At 36.9% G+C, this 21483-nt stretch overlaps 1 protein-coding gene across 2 annotated transcripts in view; it reads left to right on the forward strand.

Moving 5' to 3' along the window:
• The window catches only part of MIGA1 (mitoguardin 1), a 103394-nt gene that overhangs the window by 8223 nt on the left and 73688 nt on the right, over positions 1-21483 (forward strand). For both annotated transcript variants that reach the window (XM_059375184.1, XM_059375185.1), the window contains exons 3-7: positions 7662-7839; positions 9813-9949; positions 12069-12195; positions 16271-16404; positions 17157-17280. In XM_059375184.1, the coding sequence (XP_059231167.1) occupies positions 7662-7839; positions 9813-9949; positions 12069-12195; positions 16271-16404; positions 17157-17280 (700 nt within the window). The remainder of the gene's footprint in view (positions 1-7661; positions 7840-9812; positions 9950-12068; positions 12196-16270; positions 16405-17156; positions 17281-21483) is intronic.

A 21483-nucleotide genomic window follows, 5' to 3' on the forward strand; every position in this document is an offset into this window, starting at 1 on the left:
GGTTATAATCTCAGGGTGTTTAGATGCAAGTGTGGTCCAGCGCTGGGCTCCACACTTGGTATGGAGTCTGCTTGGGACTATCTTTCTCCTTCTGCCCTTCCTCCCATTCTTTCTTTTTCTTTTTCTCTCTCAAATAAATAAATCTTTTTTTTTTTAAGATTTTATTTATTTATTTGATAGAGATACAGCGAGAGTAGGAACATGAGCAGAGGAAGTGGGAGAGGGAGAAGCAGGCTTCCTGCCAAGCAGGGAGCCCGATGTGGGGCTTGATCCCAGGACCCTGGGATCATGACCCAAGCCAAAGGCAGACGCTTAACGACTGAGCCACCCAGGCGCCCCTCAAATAAATAAATCTTTAAAAAATTCGCTAATGCCTATAATAGACACATTGCTTAAGAGAATAATTCTTAAAGTTTGTGAAGGGAAACAATTTGAGGTGTTGTTGGAATGTTCTAATTTTTCTTGATAGTTTTGAAGGAATTTAAATGGACTTGGAGGAAAACTAGAGAATAGTTTTAAATTTTTTGTTAAATCATAGTCACTGAGGCCATATGCTAATGGCAAATAGAAGTAAGTCATTTCTGGTACTCCGGAAAATGAGCAATTTTTGTGTAGAACCCAGATGTTATTTTACAAATAGCCTTATTGAGGTATAATTGACACATATTACACTGTCCATATTTAAAGTATACAATTTAAGTTTTGACATACATGTGTATATTATACCTCTGAAAGTCTTGCCACAATCAGGATAATGAACACATCCATGATCTCCAGAAGTTTCTCATTCCCCTTCGTAATCTCTCCCTTTGCATTTTCCCTGTCCCCTGCCTCATTTTCCTCCAGGCAACCACTGATCTCCTTTTTATCACTATGGATTTGTTTGCATTTTCTTTTTTATATAAAATTATACAATATAAACTTTCTTCTCTCTTTTTTTTTCACTTAGTCTGAATTTGAAATATATATATATGTTGTGTATATCAGTAGTTAATTCTCTTTTATTACTGCATAGTATTCCATTGTATGGATATACCACAGTTTGTTCACGTGTTCAGCTATTGGTGGACATTGGGTTGTTTCCTGTTTTTACTTTTTAATTGTAAGTAAAGCTGCTAAGATCATTCCCATATAAGTCTTTGTATAGACATATGCTTTCATTTCTCTTGGGAGTAGAATGACTGAATCATAAGATAGGGATATATTTAATTAAAAAAATTTTTTTAAACATTTTTATAAATTTTTATTTACTTGAGAAAGAGAGAGAGGGGCAGAGAGGAAAAGAGAATCTGAAGCAGACTCTTGATTGAGGATGAAGCCTAAAATGGGGCTTGATTCCAAGACCACGAAATCACCATCAGAGCCCCAAACAAGAGACAGATGCTTAACCAACTGAGCCCCTCAGGCACCCTGGGATATATTTAATCTTTAAAGAAAATTCCAGACTTCTTCCAAAGTGGCCATATCATTGGGATTGCCAATCTTTTAATTTTAGCCATTCTAATAGAATAGTAGAATCTCATTGTGTGTGTGTTTTTTTTTTTAAGATTATTTATTTATTTATTTGACAGAGAGATCACAAGTAGGCAGAGAGGACGGCAGAGAGAAAGAGGGAGAAGCAGGCCGATCAGAGAGCCTGATGTGGAGCTCGATCCAGGACCCTGAGATCATGACCTGAGCCGAAGGCAGAGACTTTAATCCACTAAGCTACCCAGGCGCCCCTCGTTGTGGTTTTTATTTGATTTTCCCTAAGGACTAGTAATGTTGAACATGATTTCATATACTTATTTGCCACCTGTAAATTTTTGTTGATGTGTCTATTGAAAGCTTTTGCCCATTTTTAAATTGGGTTGTTTTCTTACTGAGTTTTGAGAATTCTTTGTATATCCTGGATACAGTTCCTTTATCAGATAAATCAATTGCAACTTTTTTTTTCTAGTCTGTAGATTGTCTTTTCAGTTTCTGGAAAGTGCCATTGGTTGATTGATTGATTGATAGATTTATAGATTTTATTTATTTATTTGACAGCAAGAGTGGGAACACAAGCAACAGGAGTGGGAGAGGGAGAAGCAGACTTTCCACTGAGCAGGGAGCCCACTGCAGAGCTGGATCCCAGGGTTCTGGGATCATGAACTGAGCCAAAGGCAGACATTTTTTTTTTTTTTTTTTAAAGACTTTATTTATTTATTTGACAGAGAGAAATCACAAGTAGGTAGAGAGGCAGGCAGAGAGAGAGAGAGGAGGAAGCAGGCCCCCTGCTGAGCAGAGAGCCCGATGCGGGACTCGATCCCAGGATCCTGAGATCATAACCTGAGCCGAAGGCAGCGGCCTAACCACTGAGCCACCCAGGCGCCCCTAAAGGCAGACATTTAACGACTGAGCCACCCAGGCACCCCTTTATTTATGTTTTTAAAGACTTACTTATTTTAGAGAAAGAGCTCATGTAAGCAGGAGAAGGGCAGAGGGAAGGAGGTGAAAGAATTTCAGACTCCCCACTGAGGACAGAACCCAATGCAGGCTTGAGCCCATGAATCAAGAGCCAGAGGCCTAAGTGACTGAGCCACCCAGGCGCCCCTAAGCAGTGCCTTTTAAAGAGCAGAAGTTTTTGATTCTGAAGTCCATTTGCTAACTTTTTTCTTTTTTTGTAATGAATCAGGTTCTCGGTGTTTTCTCTAAGAAATATTTGCCTAACCAAAAGTCACAGAGATTTTCTTTTATGCTTGCTTCTAGAACTTTTCTAGTTTTCGATTTTATGTTCTTAAGGGTTTTAGGTTTATGATCCGTGAGTGAATTATTGTATGTGGTGTGAAATTATACAGTACATAATCTTTGGAATTGGATTTTTTTCACTTAACATAATACATTTGAGATTCATTCACGTTGTTATATGTTTGAATATCATTTGTTGCTGAGTGTTCCATTGTATGGATGTACCACTTTATCCATTTACCTGTGGAGGGACATGTAGGTGGTTTGTGGGTCTTGGTGGATTTCTAGATTACATACATTTTCTGTGTTTTCTTCTCAAAATTTCTTTCTTGAATTTACTTTTGACAAAAATAGATTGACTCTATTTGTGCAGGTTTATTTCTGAATTCTATACTGTTGCATTGATCTGTATGTCTGTTGTTTCACCAATACCATACTGTTTTAATTATTGTAGCTTTACAGTTAAGTTTTGAAATTGGTAGAGCAAGTTCTCCAACTTTGTTCTTTTTCAGAGTTATTTTGGTTATTCCAGTTCCTTTGCCTTTCCTTAATTTTTTTTTTTTTTTTTAATAAGGAGCTACCAGTATCTACAAAAATTTTTGCTGTGTTTTGCCTGGGTGGCTCAGTAGGTTATGCATCTGCCTTTGGCTCAGGTCAGGTCCTGGGATAATGGAGCCTGCTTCAGGCTCCCTGCTCAGCAGGGAGTCTGCTTCTCCTCCTCCCTCTCCCCTCCCACCTGTTCATGCTTCCTCTCTCTCAAATAAATAAATAAAATCTTAAATTTTTTTTTGCTGGGCTTTTGACTAGTATTATATTGGGTTTTTTTTGTACATCAAATTGGAGAGAAACAACGTTTTATAATCCATGAACATGTTGTAGCTCTCCTTTTATTTTTATTGATTTCTTTCATCAATGTTTTGTTGTTAACTAGCACTGATTTTTATTTAGATTTATCTCTAAGTATTTTTTTCTTTTACTTGGTGCTATTATCAATGCTGTTGCTTTTTAAATTTCAATGTCCAGTTGCTTATTGCTGTTACAGACTGGCCTATTTACCTATCAGTTCTAGGGAATTTGGGTAGATTTGGGGGGGTATTCCACACAGACAATCAAAATTTTATGCAAATACAGTTTTACTTCTTCCTTACCAATGTGTATTCCTTTTATTCTTTTTACTTGAATTCTTATATTGGCTTATACTTTTAACATGATGTTAGTTCTGGTAGCTTCAGTCATTCCTTGGCTGTGGCAGTGTAACTGTAATCTCTGCCTCCCTCTTCACAAGGCTTTCTCTTTTGTGTCTGTGTCCTTTAATCCCTTATAAAGACACTTATTTGATTTAGGACCCACCCTAAAACAGTGTGATGTCATCTTGATTCTTACATGGACAAAAACTTTATTTTTAAATAAGATCATAACCAGATATTCAAAGTGAATGTGAATTTGGGGGGGGGGCACTAAGTCACATACCTTCTAGTCCTAATTTGCTGAGTGTTTTTTTTATTTTTTAAAGATTTTATTTATTTATTTGACAGAGAAAGAGAGATCACAAGTAGGCAGAGAGGCAGAAAGAGAGGGGAAGCGGGCTCCCTGCTGAGCAGAGAGCCCAACTCGGGACTCGATCTCAGAACCCTGAGATTATAACCTGAGGTGAAGGCAGAGGCTTAACCCACTGAGCCACCCAGGTGCCCTGCTGAGTGTTTTAAAAATCATGAGTGGCTGTTGAATATTTTCAAATGTTTTTTTTAAATCTATTGAGATTATATTGTGGCTTTTCTTCTTGGTTTGTTATTATGGTAAGTTACATTAATTGATTTTTGAATGTTAAACCAGATTTGTATTCCTTGGACATACACTACTTATCTTATACAGTATTCATTTTACATACTGCTAGATTCAATGTGTTAATATTTTATGAAGGATTTTTTTTTTTAAGATTTTATTTATTTACTTGAGAGAGAGACAGTGAGAGAGAGCATTAACGAGGAGAAGGTCAGAGAGAGAAGCAGACTCCCCATGGAGCTGGGAGCCTGATGCGGGACTCGATCCCAGGACTCCAGGATCATGACCTGAGCCGAAGGCAGTCGTCCAACCAACTGAGCCACCCAGGCGTCCCTTGGATTTTTTTTTTTAATCTGTCAACATTGTAGGTACTAGCCTATAATTTTTTTTGTAATGTCTTTGGATTTGATATTAATAGTAATGCTGGCTTCAAAAATGATTGGGAAAGATTCCCTCATTCAATGGAATTGATATTTCTTTCTTAAATATTTAGTAGAATTTGCCCTATCATTTGTTAAAAGACTTTATTTAACTACATATTCAAGTTTCTTCCGTACATATGTAATATTCATGCTATCTATTTCTTTCTGAGTGAATTTGGATAGTTTCTGTTTTTGAAGAAATTGGTTCATTTCATTTAAAATTGTTGAATTTGTGGACATAGAGTTGTTTAGTAGTCCTTTTCTTACCTGTAAGGCCTTTAAGTGATGATATCTTTTATTTCTCTCTCTCCCTCTCTCTTTAGTTTGTTTTTGGTCAGACTGGCTAGAGCTTTGTCAGTTTCATTGATTCCCCCCCTCCCTCCCCCGCCCCCATCCCCACCCCCAGAACCTACTGGCAGTGAACCTAGTGATTTTTTTTTTTTTAAACATTTGATTTTATTGATTTGGTTTTCTATTTCATTGATTTCTGTTTAGTCTTTATTCCTGTCTTCTGCTTGCTTTGGATTGAATTTGTTCTTTTTTCTAGTTTCTAAAGGCAGAAATTCAGATTATGGATTTGATACCTTTCTTCTTTAATATAAGCATTTAACAGTATAAATTTCCCTTGAAAGTTAAAGCTACATCCCACCGATTAAGTCTTTTGTTCTTTTTAAGGGATAGAGAAGGGTATTGAGGCAATTCATGCCCTTCCACAAAAACTCCTGTTTCCCTCCCCCAGTTCTGCACTATTAGGGAGACTCAGGACTCTAGTAGTCTTTCTATAAGTAGAGCCTGGTGGGATTCATGAAGATAAAATCTGCAAAAAGTATGCATTACTGCTATCTTTGCAGCATCCCTCCTACCCCCAGGGGCACTTTATAAACCTCTCTCATGAGTGCAGCTGTCTTTACCAATTTACCAGCCATACTGGCTGAACTCTTATTGATATCCTGCTGTGTTTTATCTCTGCATGCCAGAACTTATGTCCTATCTGTTCATACAGATCCCTGTGTTTCTTTAGTTTTAAGGCCAGTTGGTTGCCCTCTGACCTCAGCATTGTGATGGGTTCAAGAAAAAATGAGAACTTGCCATTTTTCTCCTTCTTTTAGTGTTGTGTTTGGAAGTGACACTGTCTCCAGTTCTCTACATCTCAAGACTATGGCTTTATTTATTTATTTTTTAAAAAGATTTTATTTATTTATTTATTTGACAGACAGAGACCACAAGTAGGCAGAGAAGCAGAGAGAGAGAGGAGGAAGCAGGCTCCCTGCTGAGCAGAAAGCCTGATGCGGGGCTCCATCCCAGTACCCTGGGATCATGACCTGAGCCGAAGGCAGAGGCTTTCACACATTGAGCCACCCATTTGCCCCAAGACTATGGCTTTATTTTATAGCTCTTGTATTTTAGGAGATTGATAGTGTCTGTCCCCCAAGACAAAGTTAATTAACTCTTGGTCTGATGTTAATACTTACTGTATACTTATATTACTGTATTTATCATACTATACTATATCTGTGAATATATTTGTTTCTATTATTAGCATACTGCTTGAAGGAGGCAAGACCTGTGTCCTCTATACCTAGTGCTTCCTGATCATTGGAAGGCATTGATATTTGCTTATTGAAGAGAATTATAGTAAAATTTTCATAGTACAGTGTGGTACATTGTAAAATGCTAAGTAAATATTTGTTGAATAATTCATGCATAAAAGGGCTTATTCAGATAGCATTTAGAAATTGAGTTAATTTGGGGCTACTGGGTGGCTCATTCGGTTAAGCAACTGCCTTTGACTCAGGTCATGATCCTGGGGTCCTGGGATCGAGCCCTCTATTGGGCTACCTACTTTCAGGGAGTGTGGTTCTACCTTTCCATCCCACTCATGTTCCCTTTCACTCTCTCTCAGATAAATAAAATGTTTTTAAAAAAGCTGAGTTAATTCTTGGCTCCTGGGTGGCACAGTCAGTTAAGCATCTGACTCTTGGTCAGCTTGGTCATGATCTCAGGGTCGTGAGATCAAGCCCCACATCAAGCTCTGCATTCAGCACAGAATCTGGTTGAGATTCTCTCTCCCTCTGCCCCCTCCTGCTTATGTGTGTGCACTCTCTCTCCAAAATCAATCGATCAATCAATCTTAAAAAAAAACAAAGAAAAGAAATTGAGTTAACTCATGTTTGTCCACATTTCCAGATAGTTTAAGAAAAAATTGTTTTGTTTTAAAACTGAATTAGGGGTGTGTGGGTGGCTCAGTTGGTTAAGCATCTGACTCTTGATCTCAGCTCAGTTCTTGATTTCAGGGTTGTGAGTTCAAGCCCCACATTGGGCTCTACACTGGGCATGGAGCCTACTCAAAAAACAAAACCAAAACAAAGCAAAACTCTGAAATAATCATGCCTGTAATTTAAAATCTTGCAGTGATTCAGACATTTATTTGCATGAAAATTCTTTAGTTGTTCAACAAACTTTAATGAGGTTGAATTGTTTTGTATTCCTTTTGACTTTTATGGTAATATTGTTTACCTAAGAACTTCAGAAAGTAATAAATTAATACACTTTGCTTGTTTTTAAAATTCAAGTTGGGCTAGCTGTCATTTAAAGAGTGTGAAATAATATTCTCTTAGTAGTACTTAATAATATCCTCTCTAGTAGTACTTAGAGCTAGGTTAGCTTAAGAATAATTTTGTTCCTAAATATTTATTTTAAGTGAATAAATATAGGAAGCTTTTTTCAATCAACCTGCATCTTTTCCAGATAAAATTTTCACCAGTAGCAAAGAAGTTGTTTGTGGTAACTGCAGTGAGTGCTGTATCTGTAATTTTTCTGGCCCATCACTTTAAAAGAAGACGTGGAAAGAAGAAAGGAAAAGCATTACCATGGGAACCAGAGCACCTTGTACTTGAATACACTAAAAGAGCAGCATCAGACAAAGGTAGGTGGAGATAGCTGAAGTCTAAAAAAAGAAATTTTATGTATAAATCATAACTGGGGTGCAGTGATTTCTGTGTTTCAGTCTCCAAAATTCCTTTCCTTAATATTTAACTTACAGATAATACAGATTCATTTTAGAAAGATTAGAAAATACAGATAAGCAAACAAAAAATTAAAATCACCTGATATTCTTGTACCTAGAAGTAATGACTGATAATACTTTGGCATTTATCTATTCGTTTCTATTTGCATTTAAATATATTGAGACATAAAATTCTATATTATGTAGAAGTAAATGGTATACAGCGAAATTATGATTATACCTTTTGTAGCTTTCTTGTAAGAAAATTAGCAATATATAAGAATGTTTTTCTAGGTCCACAAATATATTTCTGTGCTATCATTTTTTTTTTTTTTAAAGATTTTGTTAATTTATTTGACCAACAGATCACAAGCAGTCAGAGAGGCAGGCAGAGAGAGAGAAGGGAGGAAGCAGGCTCCCTGCTGAGCAGAGAGCCCGATGCGGGGCTTGATCCCAGGACCCTGGGATCATGACCTGAGCCGAAGGCAGAGGCTTTAACCCACTGAGCCACCCAGGCGCCCCTGTGCTATCATTTTTTAAAAAAAATATTTTATTTATTTATTTGACAGAGATTACAAGTAGGCAGAGAGTCAGGCAGAGAGAGAGGAAGGGAATCAGGCTCCCTGCTGAGCCGAGAGCCTGACACGGGCTCGATCCCAGGACCCTGGGATCATGACCTGAGCTGAAGGCAGAGGCTTTAACCCACTGAGCCACCCAGGCACCCCTGTGCTATCATTTTTAATATGCACTTAGTGTTAAATTTGAAAACACATACTCAATTTATTTAAGCAGTTCCCTGTTGTTCTCTTTAGAATGTTTTTCTTGCTTTGCATATACTTGTCTAATTATTTTCTTAGTATATAAGTAAAAGTAGAATTGCTGGTCTTTCAAAGATAGTTTTTGTTAGAGATGTAATACTTACTGCCAAATTGTATCAATAACAATAATTTCTTGAGCATGCTGAGTTTTTTATTTATTAAATTTTAAATTTTAATTTATTATTTAGAGTATTATATGCTTTTGTGATTAGTTTGTCCAGCAAATAATCAATGAATGACTGTTTTTGTGCCAAGCATAGTGAACATTGCAGTAATGATGGTTCTCACTTAATGAGATTATTAGATCTCGGATGTAGTGCTAAATTCTGTGTATTCACTTCATTATTTAACCTTCATAGCAATCCTAAGGATTAGGACTATATCCTGTGCTAGTGTTTAGACATAAAAGAAAATTGAGATAAGGAAAGCTTACGTGACCTGCTCCGGGACATATAAGTCCAGGAATTGAAGAGTGTCTTAACTGTTGGATTAAGGTGAACAAAGACACAGTGTCTGCCATAGATGGATAGATAGGTGTTTAGGGGAGATAGAAGTATAAAAAACTGATTATAATATAATGTGATATGGATATAGTTTAGATGTAAATTCAGGAAAGGAAGTGCTTATATTTTGTTAAATTTGTAACTTGAATGTTTATAGTTGCCAGTATTTTTTTAGAAAGATTTTATTTTTAATCAGTCTCAGCACCCAAAATGGAACTTGAACTCATAAACCCAAGATCAAGAGTTACACGTTCTACTGACTGAGCAAGCTAGGCACACTAGTTGACAGTATTTTTATAGTGATTACAATAGATTATTCAAATATTGCTCTAATTAATTAGTGAATATTTTATTCTTTATTTAGGAAGCAGAGTTTAGCAATGTTAAAAGCAATTGTGAAGAGATGTAGATTTTAATAATGGTATACATTTAATAATTACACAATTGAGTGAAATGAATTTTGAAATTAGAAGCTTTCTGAATGAATATAATATAAACTTTGAGATTTTACCTGAAATTTATCATTGGAGTTACTATTACTTCTAATATTATTGATATATTTGTTTGGTAGGTTCAAGTTGTTCCAGTAGTAGACAGAATTTGACCTTATCTTTAAGTTCCGCCAAAGACAAAGGATCTCAGTCTTGTAACTATGCTAATGGAGGACTTTTCAGTAAATACTCAGGTTCTGCACAGAGTTTAGCCTCTGTAAGTAATGAAAAAAATTATTTATTTTATAGATTTGCTTTTTTGTCTTTTGTTACCTATTTGTTTAAATGTTATATAATTATAGATAGCCCTTGGTATGGAAAGAACCTTAAATCATCTGGTTGTGTCTGTTCCCTTTAAGCGAGTAAAATTTTCCTTTTGCTGAATAACAAGACTTGGGTTCCAGCTTTCTTTGAGTAAGTGATGTGGACAAATGGGTCCTGTAGAATAGTGTTGATGTGGAAGAATTGCTTCAAAACTAGCTGTTCTGCAAAAAGGCTGCAAAACTAGCTGTTCTGCAAAAAAGCTGTTCTGCAAAACAGCCAACCTTTGTACTAGGTCACAAAATAATGAGCCTGGGTAGGTAAAAGTGTGTGGCTTGCTGAAGCCAAGTGTGGAGTTCCTCACCTTATTCTTTTGAGCATTAATGTAGTATTGAATGAGGAATAAAGTTAGTATTTGTTGAAGTTTAATATAGTAGAAATGTATTAAATAGGTAGGATATATATTTGCTACTAAATAAAGAATAGGCAAAAAATGTATAGTGATAAATGTGTTCCTGATCCTCTTGGTTATCCTTAGAGATAAGCAACATTGGTAATTTCCAATAAATATTAGTAATATATGGTAACATATATACTTCTGAGAGCATATGCCTCTACCATCATGTATATTCATTATTTTAAATAGTTTATTGAGGACCATGTTCTGTACCTTGCTTCTATATTTTGTTGGAATATATAGCTGTCCGTTCTTAAGTGCCTAAAAATATACTAAATTTTTAAAGGCTATTCTGTGGTAGGAACATCTAGATCAAAGGCATGTAGGCTTTCATTTCCTCTTTAAAACTTAACAGGGTATTGAATTATATGTCCATTCTATAATCTGAACTTACTCAGTGTCAGAGAAGTGCCTCTGTTTTGAAATTTTTCAACTGAAAGTTGAAGCTGTGCTTTTTAACTACTAAATAGAGAAAGGGAGTTTCATGATAAATATATGAGTAGAAAGTCATTAGAATCACTTTACTGTACTGGCCTCACCTGACCTCATCATTCCACTGCCAAGGTTATGAAGCCAGATGTCTGCCTTTTGCTGAGTGCCCAAACAAGGCAACAGATTTGGAAAGGAAGGGGACAGGGTCCACAAAACTTGGTAATTGGATATGAGAGGTGTGGGAAGAGAAGTTAAAGACAACTATCTGTTTTCTGGTTTGGGAAATTTGGGGGATGGAAGTATTGTTAGTGAATCTGAGAGGAGGGAAAGATTTGTTTTGGAAAGTTACAGAGCTCCTTTTTCATATAGTCCATTGAAGATGCCAGCAGAAAAGCTGAGTAGAATCACCAAATATTTCCACCAGATGGGAATGCAGGCTAAATTTCTTTATTTTTATTATTTTTTAAAAGATATATTTATTTGCTTTGAGAGAGAGAGAGAGTGTGTGAGTTCCCACAAGTGGTGAGAGCGGAAGACAGAATCCCAAGCAGACATCCTGCTGAGCACGGAGCCCATCCCTGGGCTTGATCTCATTACTCAGGAGATTATGTCCTGAGCTGAAATCATGAGTTGGACATTTAACCGACCAAGCCACCTAAGAGCTTCTAGATTTATTTAAAAAGGACAGGACTGGAAGTAGAGACTAGGTAGTCATTTGCATAGAGGAGACTGAAATGATTGGCTCAGTGCACCTTGCTAGAGAAGGGAAGATGATAGAGGCTCTTCAGTTGTAGTTATTGTTTAGCAGAGAATCAGCATTGTTAATAAATTTTGAAAAGGAAATAAGCTAGTTACCTCAAATCAAAGTAGGTGTGGATAAAATTTATAAGGAAATACTTAGTAAAACAGTAAACTACAAAAGTAACTGCTTGATTTTTTTTTTTATGGAAAATAACTGATTTTTGTTTGAAATACTCTGCATTTTTCAGCAAACAAAAGCTTAAAATACTTAGGGTCTTATGACTCCTAATTGAATATAATGAGAACTGTTTCTTCAGGTTGGAATTACTTGGGTTGTTTCACCAGGAATAGGATTTATATAAACAATTTGTAAATATAAATGATTGCAAAATGTTTTCACAAAAGAGATTTTGCAGTAACTTCTTTCTGTTGATCTTAATTTTAGGTCCAGAGTGTCAATTCTTGTCATAGCTGTGCTTGCGGCAATTCTAACTCCTGGGACAAAGCAGATGAAGACGATATTAAGCTTGTTAATATTCCTGTGACCACTCCTGAGAACTTATACTTGATGGGTAGGAATAACATAATAAAGTTTTAAGATATACTCATAGTTAATATGAAACTAAAAAATGATGAATTATTTTAAGAGAAGCAACATAATTTTAAAATGTTCTTATATCTGTTAAATCTAGTATACATAAAATAACCTGTTGTATTAGTTTCTGGAGGATGCTCTAACAAATTACCACAAACTTGGTAATTTAAACAGCAGAAATGTATTCTCTCAGAGTTTTGGAGGCCAGAAGACCAAATCATTATCACTGGGCTGGAATCAAGGTATCATTAGAGCTATACCTCCTCTGGAGGCTTAGGGGAGTATCTGTTATTTGCTCTTCCCAGCTTTTGATGGCTTCTGGCTTGTGCCCTTCCATCATCATCTCCTCTCTGTGTACCAAATCTCCCTCTCCCTCTTACTTTCATGATTGGATTTAGGGTCCACCAAATAGTCTAGGATAGTCTCCCCATGTTAAATCCCTTAATTTAATCATTTCTTCAAAGAACCCTTTTCTTTGTAAGGTAATGTTTACAGTTCCAAGACTAAGAGCTGACATCTTTGGGTGGCCATTATTCATTATGTTACACTCATCTAAGGGTAGTAATTGAGAAAAATACACAGCCAAGAATACTATATCCAGCTAGGGTGTCATTGAAAATAGGAGAGATAAAAGGCTTCCAGGACAAGCAGAAACTAAAAGAATTCGTGATCACCAAACCAGCCCTACAAGAAATATTGACAGGAGTCCTCGAATCAAAGAGAGAGCCTGAAAGTAACAAAGACTAGAAAGGAACAAAGACAATATACAGTAACAGTCACCTTTTAGGCAATACAATGGCATTAAATTCATATCTTTCAATAGTTAGCCTGAATGTAGATGGGCTACATGCCCCAATCAAAAGACACAGGATATCAGATTGGATAAAAAAAACAAGACCCATCAATATGCTGTCTGCAAGAGACTCACTTTAGACCCCAAGACATCTCCAGATTTAAAGTGAGAGGGTTGAAAACCATTTATCATGCCAATGGACATCAAAAGAAAGCTGGGATGGCAATCCTTGTATCAGACAAATTAGATTTTAAAACAAAGACTATAATAAGAGGTGAGGAAGAACAGTACATCATACTTAAAGGTCTGTCCAACAGACACATGAAAAAGTGCTCAACATCACTTGGCATCAGGGAAATACAAATCAAAACCACAACGATATACCACCTCACATCATTCAGAATGGCTAAAATTAAAAAGTCAGGAAGCAACAGATGTTGGCAAGGATGCAGAGAAAGGGGAACCCTCCTGCACTGTTGGTGGGAATGCAAGCTGGTGCAGGCACTCTGGAAAACAGTATGGAGGTTCCTCAGAAAATTGAAAATAGAGCTACTCTACAACCCAGCAATTGCAATACTGGGTATTTATCCCAAAGATGCAAATGTAGTGATCCAAAGGGCATGTTCACCCTGATATTTATAGCATCAGTGTCCACAATAGCCAAACTATGGAAAGGGCCCTGACCGTCCATTGGCAGGTAAATGAATAAAGAAGCTCTGGTATATATTTACGATGGAATATTATGTAGCCATCATAAAAGGAAATCTTGTCATTTGCAATGACGTGGGTGGAACTGGAGGGTATTACGCTAAGCAAAATAAGTCAATCAGAGAAAACAATTATCATATGATCACGCTAATACGAGGAATTTGAGAAACAAGACAGAGGATCGTGGGGGAAGAGAGGTAAAAATGAAATAGGATGAAACCAGGAAGAGAGACAAACTATAAGAGACTCTTAATCTCAGTAAGCAAACTGAGGGCTGCTGGAGTAGAGAGGGATGGGAGGGATAGGGTGGCTGGGTGATGGACATTGGAGAGGATATGTGCTATGGTGAGTGCTGTGAATTGTGTAAGACTGGTGAGTCACAGACCTGTACCCCTGAAACAAATAATACATTATATGTTAATAAAAAAATGTGTTACACTCTTCTAACCTGATTTGTTGATATTTTTTAAAAGATATACTTTTTTATTTTATTTATTTACTTTTTAAAGACTTTATTTATTTATTTGAAACAGAGAGATAGCAAGAAAGAGCATGAGCAGGGAGGAGAGGCTCAATCTCAGGACTCAGTGATCATGACCTGAGCAGAAGGCAGACTTGGCTGACCTGGCCCTACTTATTTATTTATTTTTTTTAAAGATTTATTTATTTGACAGAGAGAAATCACAAGTAGACATGCAGGCAGAGAGAGAGAGAGAGGGAAGCAGGCTCCCCGCCGAGCAGAGAGCCCGATGTGGGACTCGATCCCAGGACCCTGAGATCATGACCCGAGCCGAAGGCAGCGGCTTAACCCACTGAGCCACCCAGGTGCCCCGGCCCTACTTATTTATTTGAGAGAGAGAGAAAGTAGGGGGAGGGGTAAGGGAGAGGGAGAGAGAATCTCAACCAGACTCCAAGCTGAGCGCAGAGCCTGATCCAGGGCTTGATCTCATGACCCTAAGGTCATGACCTAAGCCGAATCCAACAGACTGAGCCACCCAGGTGGCCCTATTTATTTTTATTTTAAGTGCCCAACATGGGGCTTGAACTCAAGACCCTGAAATGAAGTGTTGAATGCTTTACCAAATGAGCCATCCTAAGTTAAGCCAAGCCTAAGTTAAGTAGCCTTTGAAGATATTTTTTTCTGGGGGGCCTGAGTGGCTCGGTCGGTTGGGCGACTGGCTTCAGCTCAGGTCGTGATCCTGGAGTCCCAGGATCGAGTCCCTGCATTGGGCTCCCTGCTTGGCGGGGAGTTTGCTTCTCCCTCTATCCTTCCCCCTCACACTCTCTCTCCCTTTCAAATAAATAAAATCTTTAAAAAAAAAAAAGAAAAAGAAATTTTTTTTTGAATGTCTAGAAAAATTGAAATTTTGAAATATTTTGGTTTTGTTTGAACTACAGTATTATCTTGGTAAGGTTTTTTTTTTTTTTTTTTTTAACTTGGAGAAAAAGAAGCACATATTCACCTTTTTTCCCCCCATAAAAGCTGTCTAGCTGAGGGGATATGGAATTTCTAGTTGGACTGTACTGTTTCATGGGTTTTCCTGCAGTCTTGTAGATTTTTAACTGACTCAGCAATTTATCCATCCAAATCTACAAGTGTGTATCATGTAGTTTAAGAAACCTTTTGTTGGGAAAAAAAGATGGAAAAACCTCTCTAGGGGGTGCCTGGGTGGCTGAGTCAGTAAAGCATCTGCCTTTGGCTCAGGTTGTGATCCCAGGGTCCTGGGATCAAGCCCCACATGGGGCTCCTTGCTCAGCAGGGAATCTGCTTCTCTTTCTCTCTCTCCCTCCTTCTTGCTCATGCTCTCTCTGTCAAGTAAATGAAAGCAAGAAAGAAAACCTTTATTCTAGACTTAGTATGGTATTTCCTCTCAGCTTACTCTCTCCTTCTGACAACCTCTTATAAATCTGATAGCTTTTTATCAACTAGTTTCTTCTATTTACCTGTCTTTTTAATTTAAGGGGATATATTGAAAGATAGTTGTGTGAATATAAAAATTAGCCTTTGTTGGACTTTTGATGAATTCATGGTACTGTTCTAGAAAAATCCAAAGCATGATAGAAATTTGAGTTACAGTTTAAAAAAAAGGTGGGGGGTGCCTGGGTGGCTCAGTCGTTAAGTGTCTGCCTTCGGCTCAGGTCATGATCCCAGAGTTCTAGGATCGACCCCCACATCAGGCTCCTTGCTCAGCGAGAAGCCTGCTTCTCCCTTTCCCACTCTCTGCTGCTTGTGTTTCCTCTCTTGCTCTCTCTCTGTCAAATAAATAATTAAAATCTTTAAAAGAAATTACACTTCTTCAAGGAAAAATTTAAAAGAAAACATATCGGTCATTTCTCTCTGATTTTTGGTTGAGTAGTACTATAGACCTAGAGTATATTGGGAAATTAAAATTCTGTTAAGGAATGAGGTGAACATGACATTATTCTTTAGTGCCAAAATTATATTCAGACTGCACCATTGTTGATACAATATGAAAAAGACTTTGGCTCCAAATAATTTTATTTTGGCATTTTTTTTCTTGTTTACAACTGTTCTGTTCTTAATTCATAGGTATGGAATTGTTTGAAGAGGCATTGCGTCGATGGGAGCAAGCTCTCACCTTTCGAAATAGACAGGCTGAAGATGAAGCCTGTAGTTCCATTAAATTGGGTGCAGGAGATGCCATTGCCGAAGAAAGTGTAGATGTAAGGGTGATATATCTGAGAGTGGCTTTCATAGTATTGGAAGAATTAAACAATGTTTAATGTTGATTCAGTGTACTTGCTTTCTGTGGCATTTAATAGAACTGGAATTTTTTTTTTTTTTTGGTCTCCTTGGGATAATGTGGGTATATCTCATATTGGGCCTTTTCTGTTCAGTTAATTATTAAATCCCAAATTTGCAATTCATGATCAAGTTCCCTGATTTTCCAAGAATATAGAGGATTAAGCCAATATCATTTCTAAAGGGATTTTTTAAAAATTTCCTTTATACTTTATGTTTAATTAAGTGCCATTATATCCATAAAAGTTACATGGAGTTAGAGCTGGACTGGTACTTAATGATCATCTCGGCCAGTGATTCTCAAATTTGAGCATGCATCAGAATCATCTGAAAGTCTTGTCAAAACAGACTTTGGTTTCTAATTCAGGGGCGGGTAGGTCTTGAGAATTTGGGTTTCTAGCAACGACTTTGATGATACTGATGTTGCTGGTCATTGATCTTACTTTGAGAACCCCGATCCAGTTTCACCATTAAAATTAGAGGTAGAGAAGATGAATCCCTGAGAACTGAGGTGACCTGGCCAAAAGCCCAGCTAGAACCCAGTGCTGTCACCACCAAACAGTTGCTCCTCTTATCCCACACTTTCTCTGCCTTTCATTTGAGAGTGGAAGGTGTTGAGGATTTTAACATTAGACTCTAATATTTGCTGTGTGTACTTTTTCTCTCCTTGTAGGATATTATTAGTACTGAATTTATCCATAAACTTGAAGCTCTGCTGCAAAGAGCATATCGTCTTCAAGAGGAGTTTGAAGCTACTCTGGGGGCATCTGATTCTAATTCCCTTGTTAATGATATCGGTAAGACGGGTATTTATATGGTTTTTATGAAATGTGAATTTTTTCTTTTAAATTCTTGGAATCATTTGCTTAAGTATATTAATATGGTTGCATTTATTTTTAGAAAATAGTCAAGAGAAAAAAGTTCTATCATAACTACTGGGTTTTATCTTTCAATTTTATTCTTCTAGCAAGAACTTAATGCCCTTAAGATATAATGTCAAATGCTTACCATAGGTAGGATTCTATTTTTGTTTTATCTATCTATTTATTTATTTATTGTATCTTTGTTTTAAGATTACATTCTGATTGAAAGAATGCCAGTCCAAGTGCTGGAGAGAGGAAGAAAATAAATAATAATATAAAAGTAGGACAGAGGCACACCTCAAAAATGTACATGCAGCCCATGGCATACATTTATTTTTTTTATTTTTTAAAGATTTTATTTATTTATTTGACAGACAGAGATCAAAAGTAGGCAGAGAGGCAGGCCGAGAGAGAGAGAGAGAGAGAGGGAAGCAGGCTTCCTGCGGAGCAGGGAGCCCGATGCGGGGCTCGATCCCAGGACCCTGAGATCATGACCGGAGCCGAAGGCAGCAGCGGCCCAAACCACTGAGCCACCCAGGCGCCCCAACATTTAAAATATTTTAAGTAATTCTGTTTCTTGGACCCCATTGTAACTGCAGGCTTGATTTTCACATCAGTAGTCAGGACATGCATTATTATATACCATTACTCATATTTCCTATTTTAAAGAGAAAAGAACTTTTAAAGAGAAAAGACTTAAGTGACCTCTTCAAAGGAATGAATGTTTTGAATTGCTTTCTTGAATTCTGAAAATGTTCCAAAGAATGAAGACAAAAGTACATTGCATCTCTTTTTGGTAAAAATAATTTTTTTTAAGTTTGTGGAGAATTGTTATTATAAGGAATAAAAATGTTAAGGAGTGTTAAAAGTTCTTCAATTTTTTTTCTGAGCATACTATATTAAAAGTGGCTACATTTTGAAATGCTTATGTATATATGTATTTTGAATTTAGGTAAAAGATTTCTTTTTTATTAGAGTTAATAATTTACTGTTTAGGGTGCCTGGCTGGCTTAGTTGGAGGACGTGTGACTTTTTATCTTGGGTTGTGAGTTTGAACCCCACGTTGGGTATAGAGATTACTAAAAAAAACCAACTTAAAAAGAAAAGAATTATTGTTTATATGTCACAGGGTTATATGAAGCTTCTTTGTATTATTTTGCTCCTTGCTTTTTCATACTATACTGTCACCAAAATTATTCATTAGGCTTGAGTATTTTTTAATGGTTTCTCTGTGCTTATCATAGGCATAATGTTTTGACATGTGGAGTTTATAGGCCAGAAAAAAAGTAGACCATATTCATGTCAACAAATAGAATTTGTCAAAGCCTTCTCTTTATAGTTTCTTTCTATACAGTGTCTTTTATAACTTACTATAATGACATTTAGAAAGGACAGAGAGAAGGAACTTTAAAAGAATTCAAGTGTAACAATGGAATGGAACAACTGGAAAAGATAAGAAAGTAAAGTGGCAAGGAAAACTACAGAGAAAAAGGAGTAGGAAAAAATTACAAGGAGAGAGGAAAAGGACCCCAAGACTTAATGTCTTATTTTAGGAATGGAGGCTTTGCCCTCACTGTTCTAATTGTCTATCTGCAGCTTCTTTCCAGCCTCATGGTAAGGATCATATAGGTGTGTAGTTCTTGCATTTGTTACTCTTATGTATCTCAGATTTGGCTCTGTTTAGCATGCCCAAAGTTTCTTTTTTCTACTGACCATAAAGGTTGGCAAAGTCCATATCTGACTTTTTTTAGGTTATCAGGTTATAAAGATTTCTTAGGTGCTGCCCCAGATGGTCTGCTTTGCGTTCACATTGCTTCTGGACAGGAAATCGCCAGGCAGATGATTTAATTTCTGGAGCATTCAAGTTGTTTCTGAATAAATTGTTGTTAATTAGAACTCTAAATGGATAGGATTTCTAGAGTGGAGCCCATAATCAGTCCATAAATTTGGTTAACGTAGGTTAGTAATAAGTTCCCAACCTAAGCCCTGTCTTAACCTGAGCTGTCAATGGCTTCTAAGCTGACTGGCTTTTCCCTGCAGTGCCTTGACCTCTTATTGCCCTGGGAATTCCAGTTGACATGAAGCTGTTATATTTTGTTCCTTCTCGGGAGTTCTTTGGAAATTGTTTTCTTATTTCAAGTTATCTCTTAATTCATTTTTGAGCTTCTGGGCTGGAACAAATCTATGGTCAAGATTCTGGTAGGAGAGTACCTCTGTTACATCTGTTAGTTGGTATTGATCAAAATTGCTTAGAAGTAAGCTAACTCTCCTCATTCTCTAAATCCAAATTTATTTTACACATTTAATTTATATTATTCGGAGGCAAGTTAAAGCTAGTAGTCATAAATAAAGATGTTAACTTTAGAGGGACTTGAGTGAATTTAAACCAAATACTGATCTGATTTCAGTGAATACTTCACTGTTTTGGAATTTGATTTGTCTTATTTGATGAAATTAAATTTTTTTTTCTTAAGAATTTGATAGGTTTTCAAGGTTGGAAGATTTCTCAGCAGTCATCTAATTTATCTCCTTTCCCCTCTGCCCTGTACTTAATAACTTGCCATTGCTTGCATAACCTTGCATGTTACCATGTGCCAAGCCCTTTGCTGAGCACTTACATAACACTGTAGTTTCTTCTCTCCCTCAGGTACTACACTGAGTGAATATTATCTTACTTAATCTTCACAACAACTTTTACAAGATAAATATAATTATCATCCTCATTTTTCAAATGGGGAAAGAAGAAAGGAGATAGTGAGTAACTTCCCTAGGGTTGCATGTCTATCAAATGACAGAACCCAGATTTGGACTGAGGCAGGCTAACCAGAGTTCATATTCTGAACCACCATGCTATTCCCTCACCCTTTGTAAGACAGATTCCTTCTTTGAATGGGATGATTGACTGTGAACTCTGTGAGTAGAGTATACCTACTGGCAAAGTTCCCTTTAGGAGATGTAATCTTGGAGCAGGTACAAGAGTTACACAACTGGACTGTGTGGAAACCTCACAGCTGCCAAAGTAAGGGAATATTTCTTGTGGTAGTATTTATTTATTGAAAAGATTTTATTGATTTGAGAGAGAGAGAGTGGGCATGCATATGCATGCATAGGATGGGGGAAGGGCAGAGGGGAAGGGAGAAGAAGAGAAAAGAATCCCAAGTAGACTGTGTTAAGTGAGGAGCCCAATATGGGGCATGATCTGATGACCCTGAGATCATGACCTGAGATGAAACCAAGAGTTGGACTTTTTTTAACTGACTGAGCCACTCAGGCATCCGTATGGTGATTTATTTAATGTGGCTCTTCCTTTCCTTAAAAAAATTTTCCTTCTTCCATATGTGTTTGGGGATCTGAGATTAACTTTTGCATCTTTCCTCCTTTCTCAGGCCCTCTACGCACTCTAGACGTATTTTGCTCATTTTGTAGAAGGAGGTTATCAAGGTTTAATCCAAGGTCAAAAGAAGAGAGCTACTATTCCTACCTGAGGGAAATAGTGCCAGCTGAATTTAAAATTTCTATTTATTTAGTTCGTAATCTTTACACCCAGTGTGGGTTTTGACCTCATGACCCTGAGATCAAGAAAAGCATGCTCTTCCAGCTGAGCCAGTCAGGGGCCCCAGTACCAGCTGAATTTAATGTAGTGCTTTAATGATTACTCTAATGGATTACCTTTTGGCCTATACCTCTATAACAACTGAAAGCACAGAGTCCAGATTCACACTACCTGAGTTCAAATCCTTCACCATTTATTAGCTATCTGATTATATAACTTGTCTAAACCTCAGCTTCCTTATCTGAGAAATGGGCATATAATACCTATTTTCAAAATAATTATAAGGATTAAATGAAGTAATACATATAGTGTGCTAGGTACAGGGTAACTGTTTATTAGCTTAGAATTTGGAACTTCTCTGGGACACTCAGGAAAGCTGTTAGTTTTTGTTTTTTGTTTTTTGTTTTGTTTTGTTTTTGTTGTTGTTGTTATTTTTACCTTGCTCCTATATTGGCTAATTTTGAGATATTCTTTATCTGGCAGTACCTGGCAGGTTCAGTCAGTAGGTTGTGTGACTCTTGATCTCAGGGTTGTGAGTTCAAGCCCCATGTTGGGTGTGGAGATGACTTAAAAATAAAATCTTT

This window comes from Mustela nigripes, chromosome 14 (genome assembly GCF_022355385.1).
Source record: "Mustela nigripes isolate SB6536 chromosome 14, MUSNIG.SB6536, whole genome shotgun sequence".
Taxonomy (NCBI): Eukaryota; Metazoa; Chordata; class Mammalia; order Carnivora; family Mustelidae; genus Mustela; species Mustela nigripes.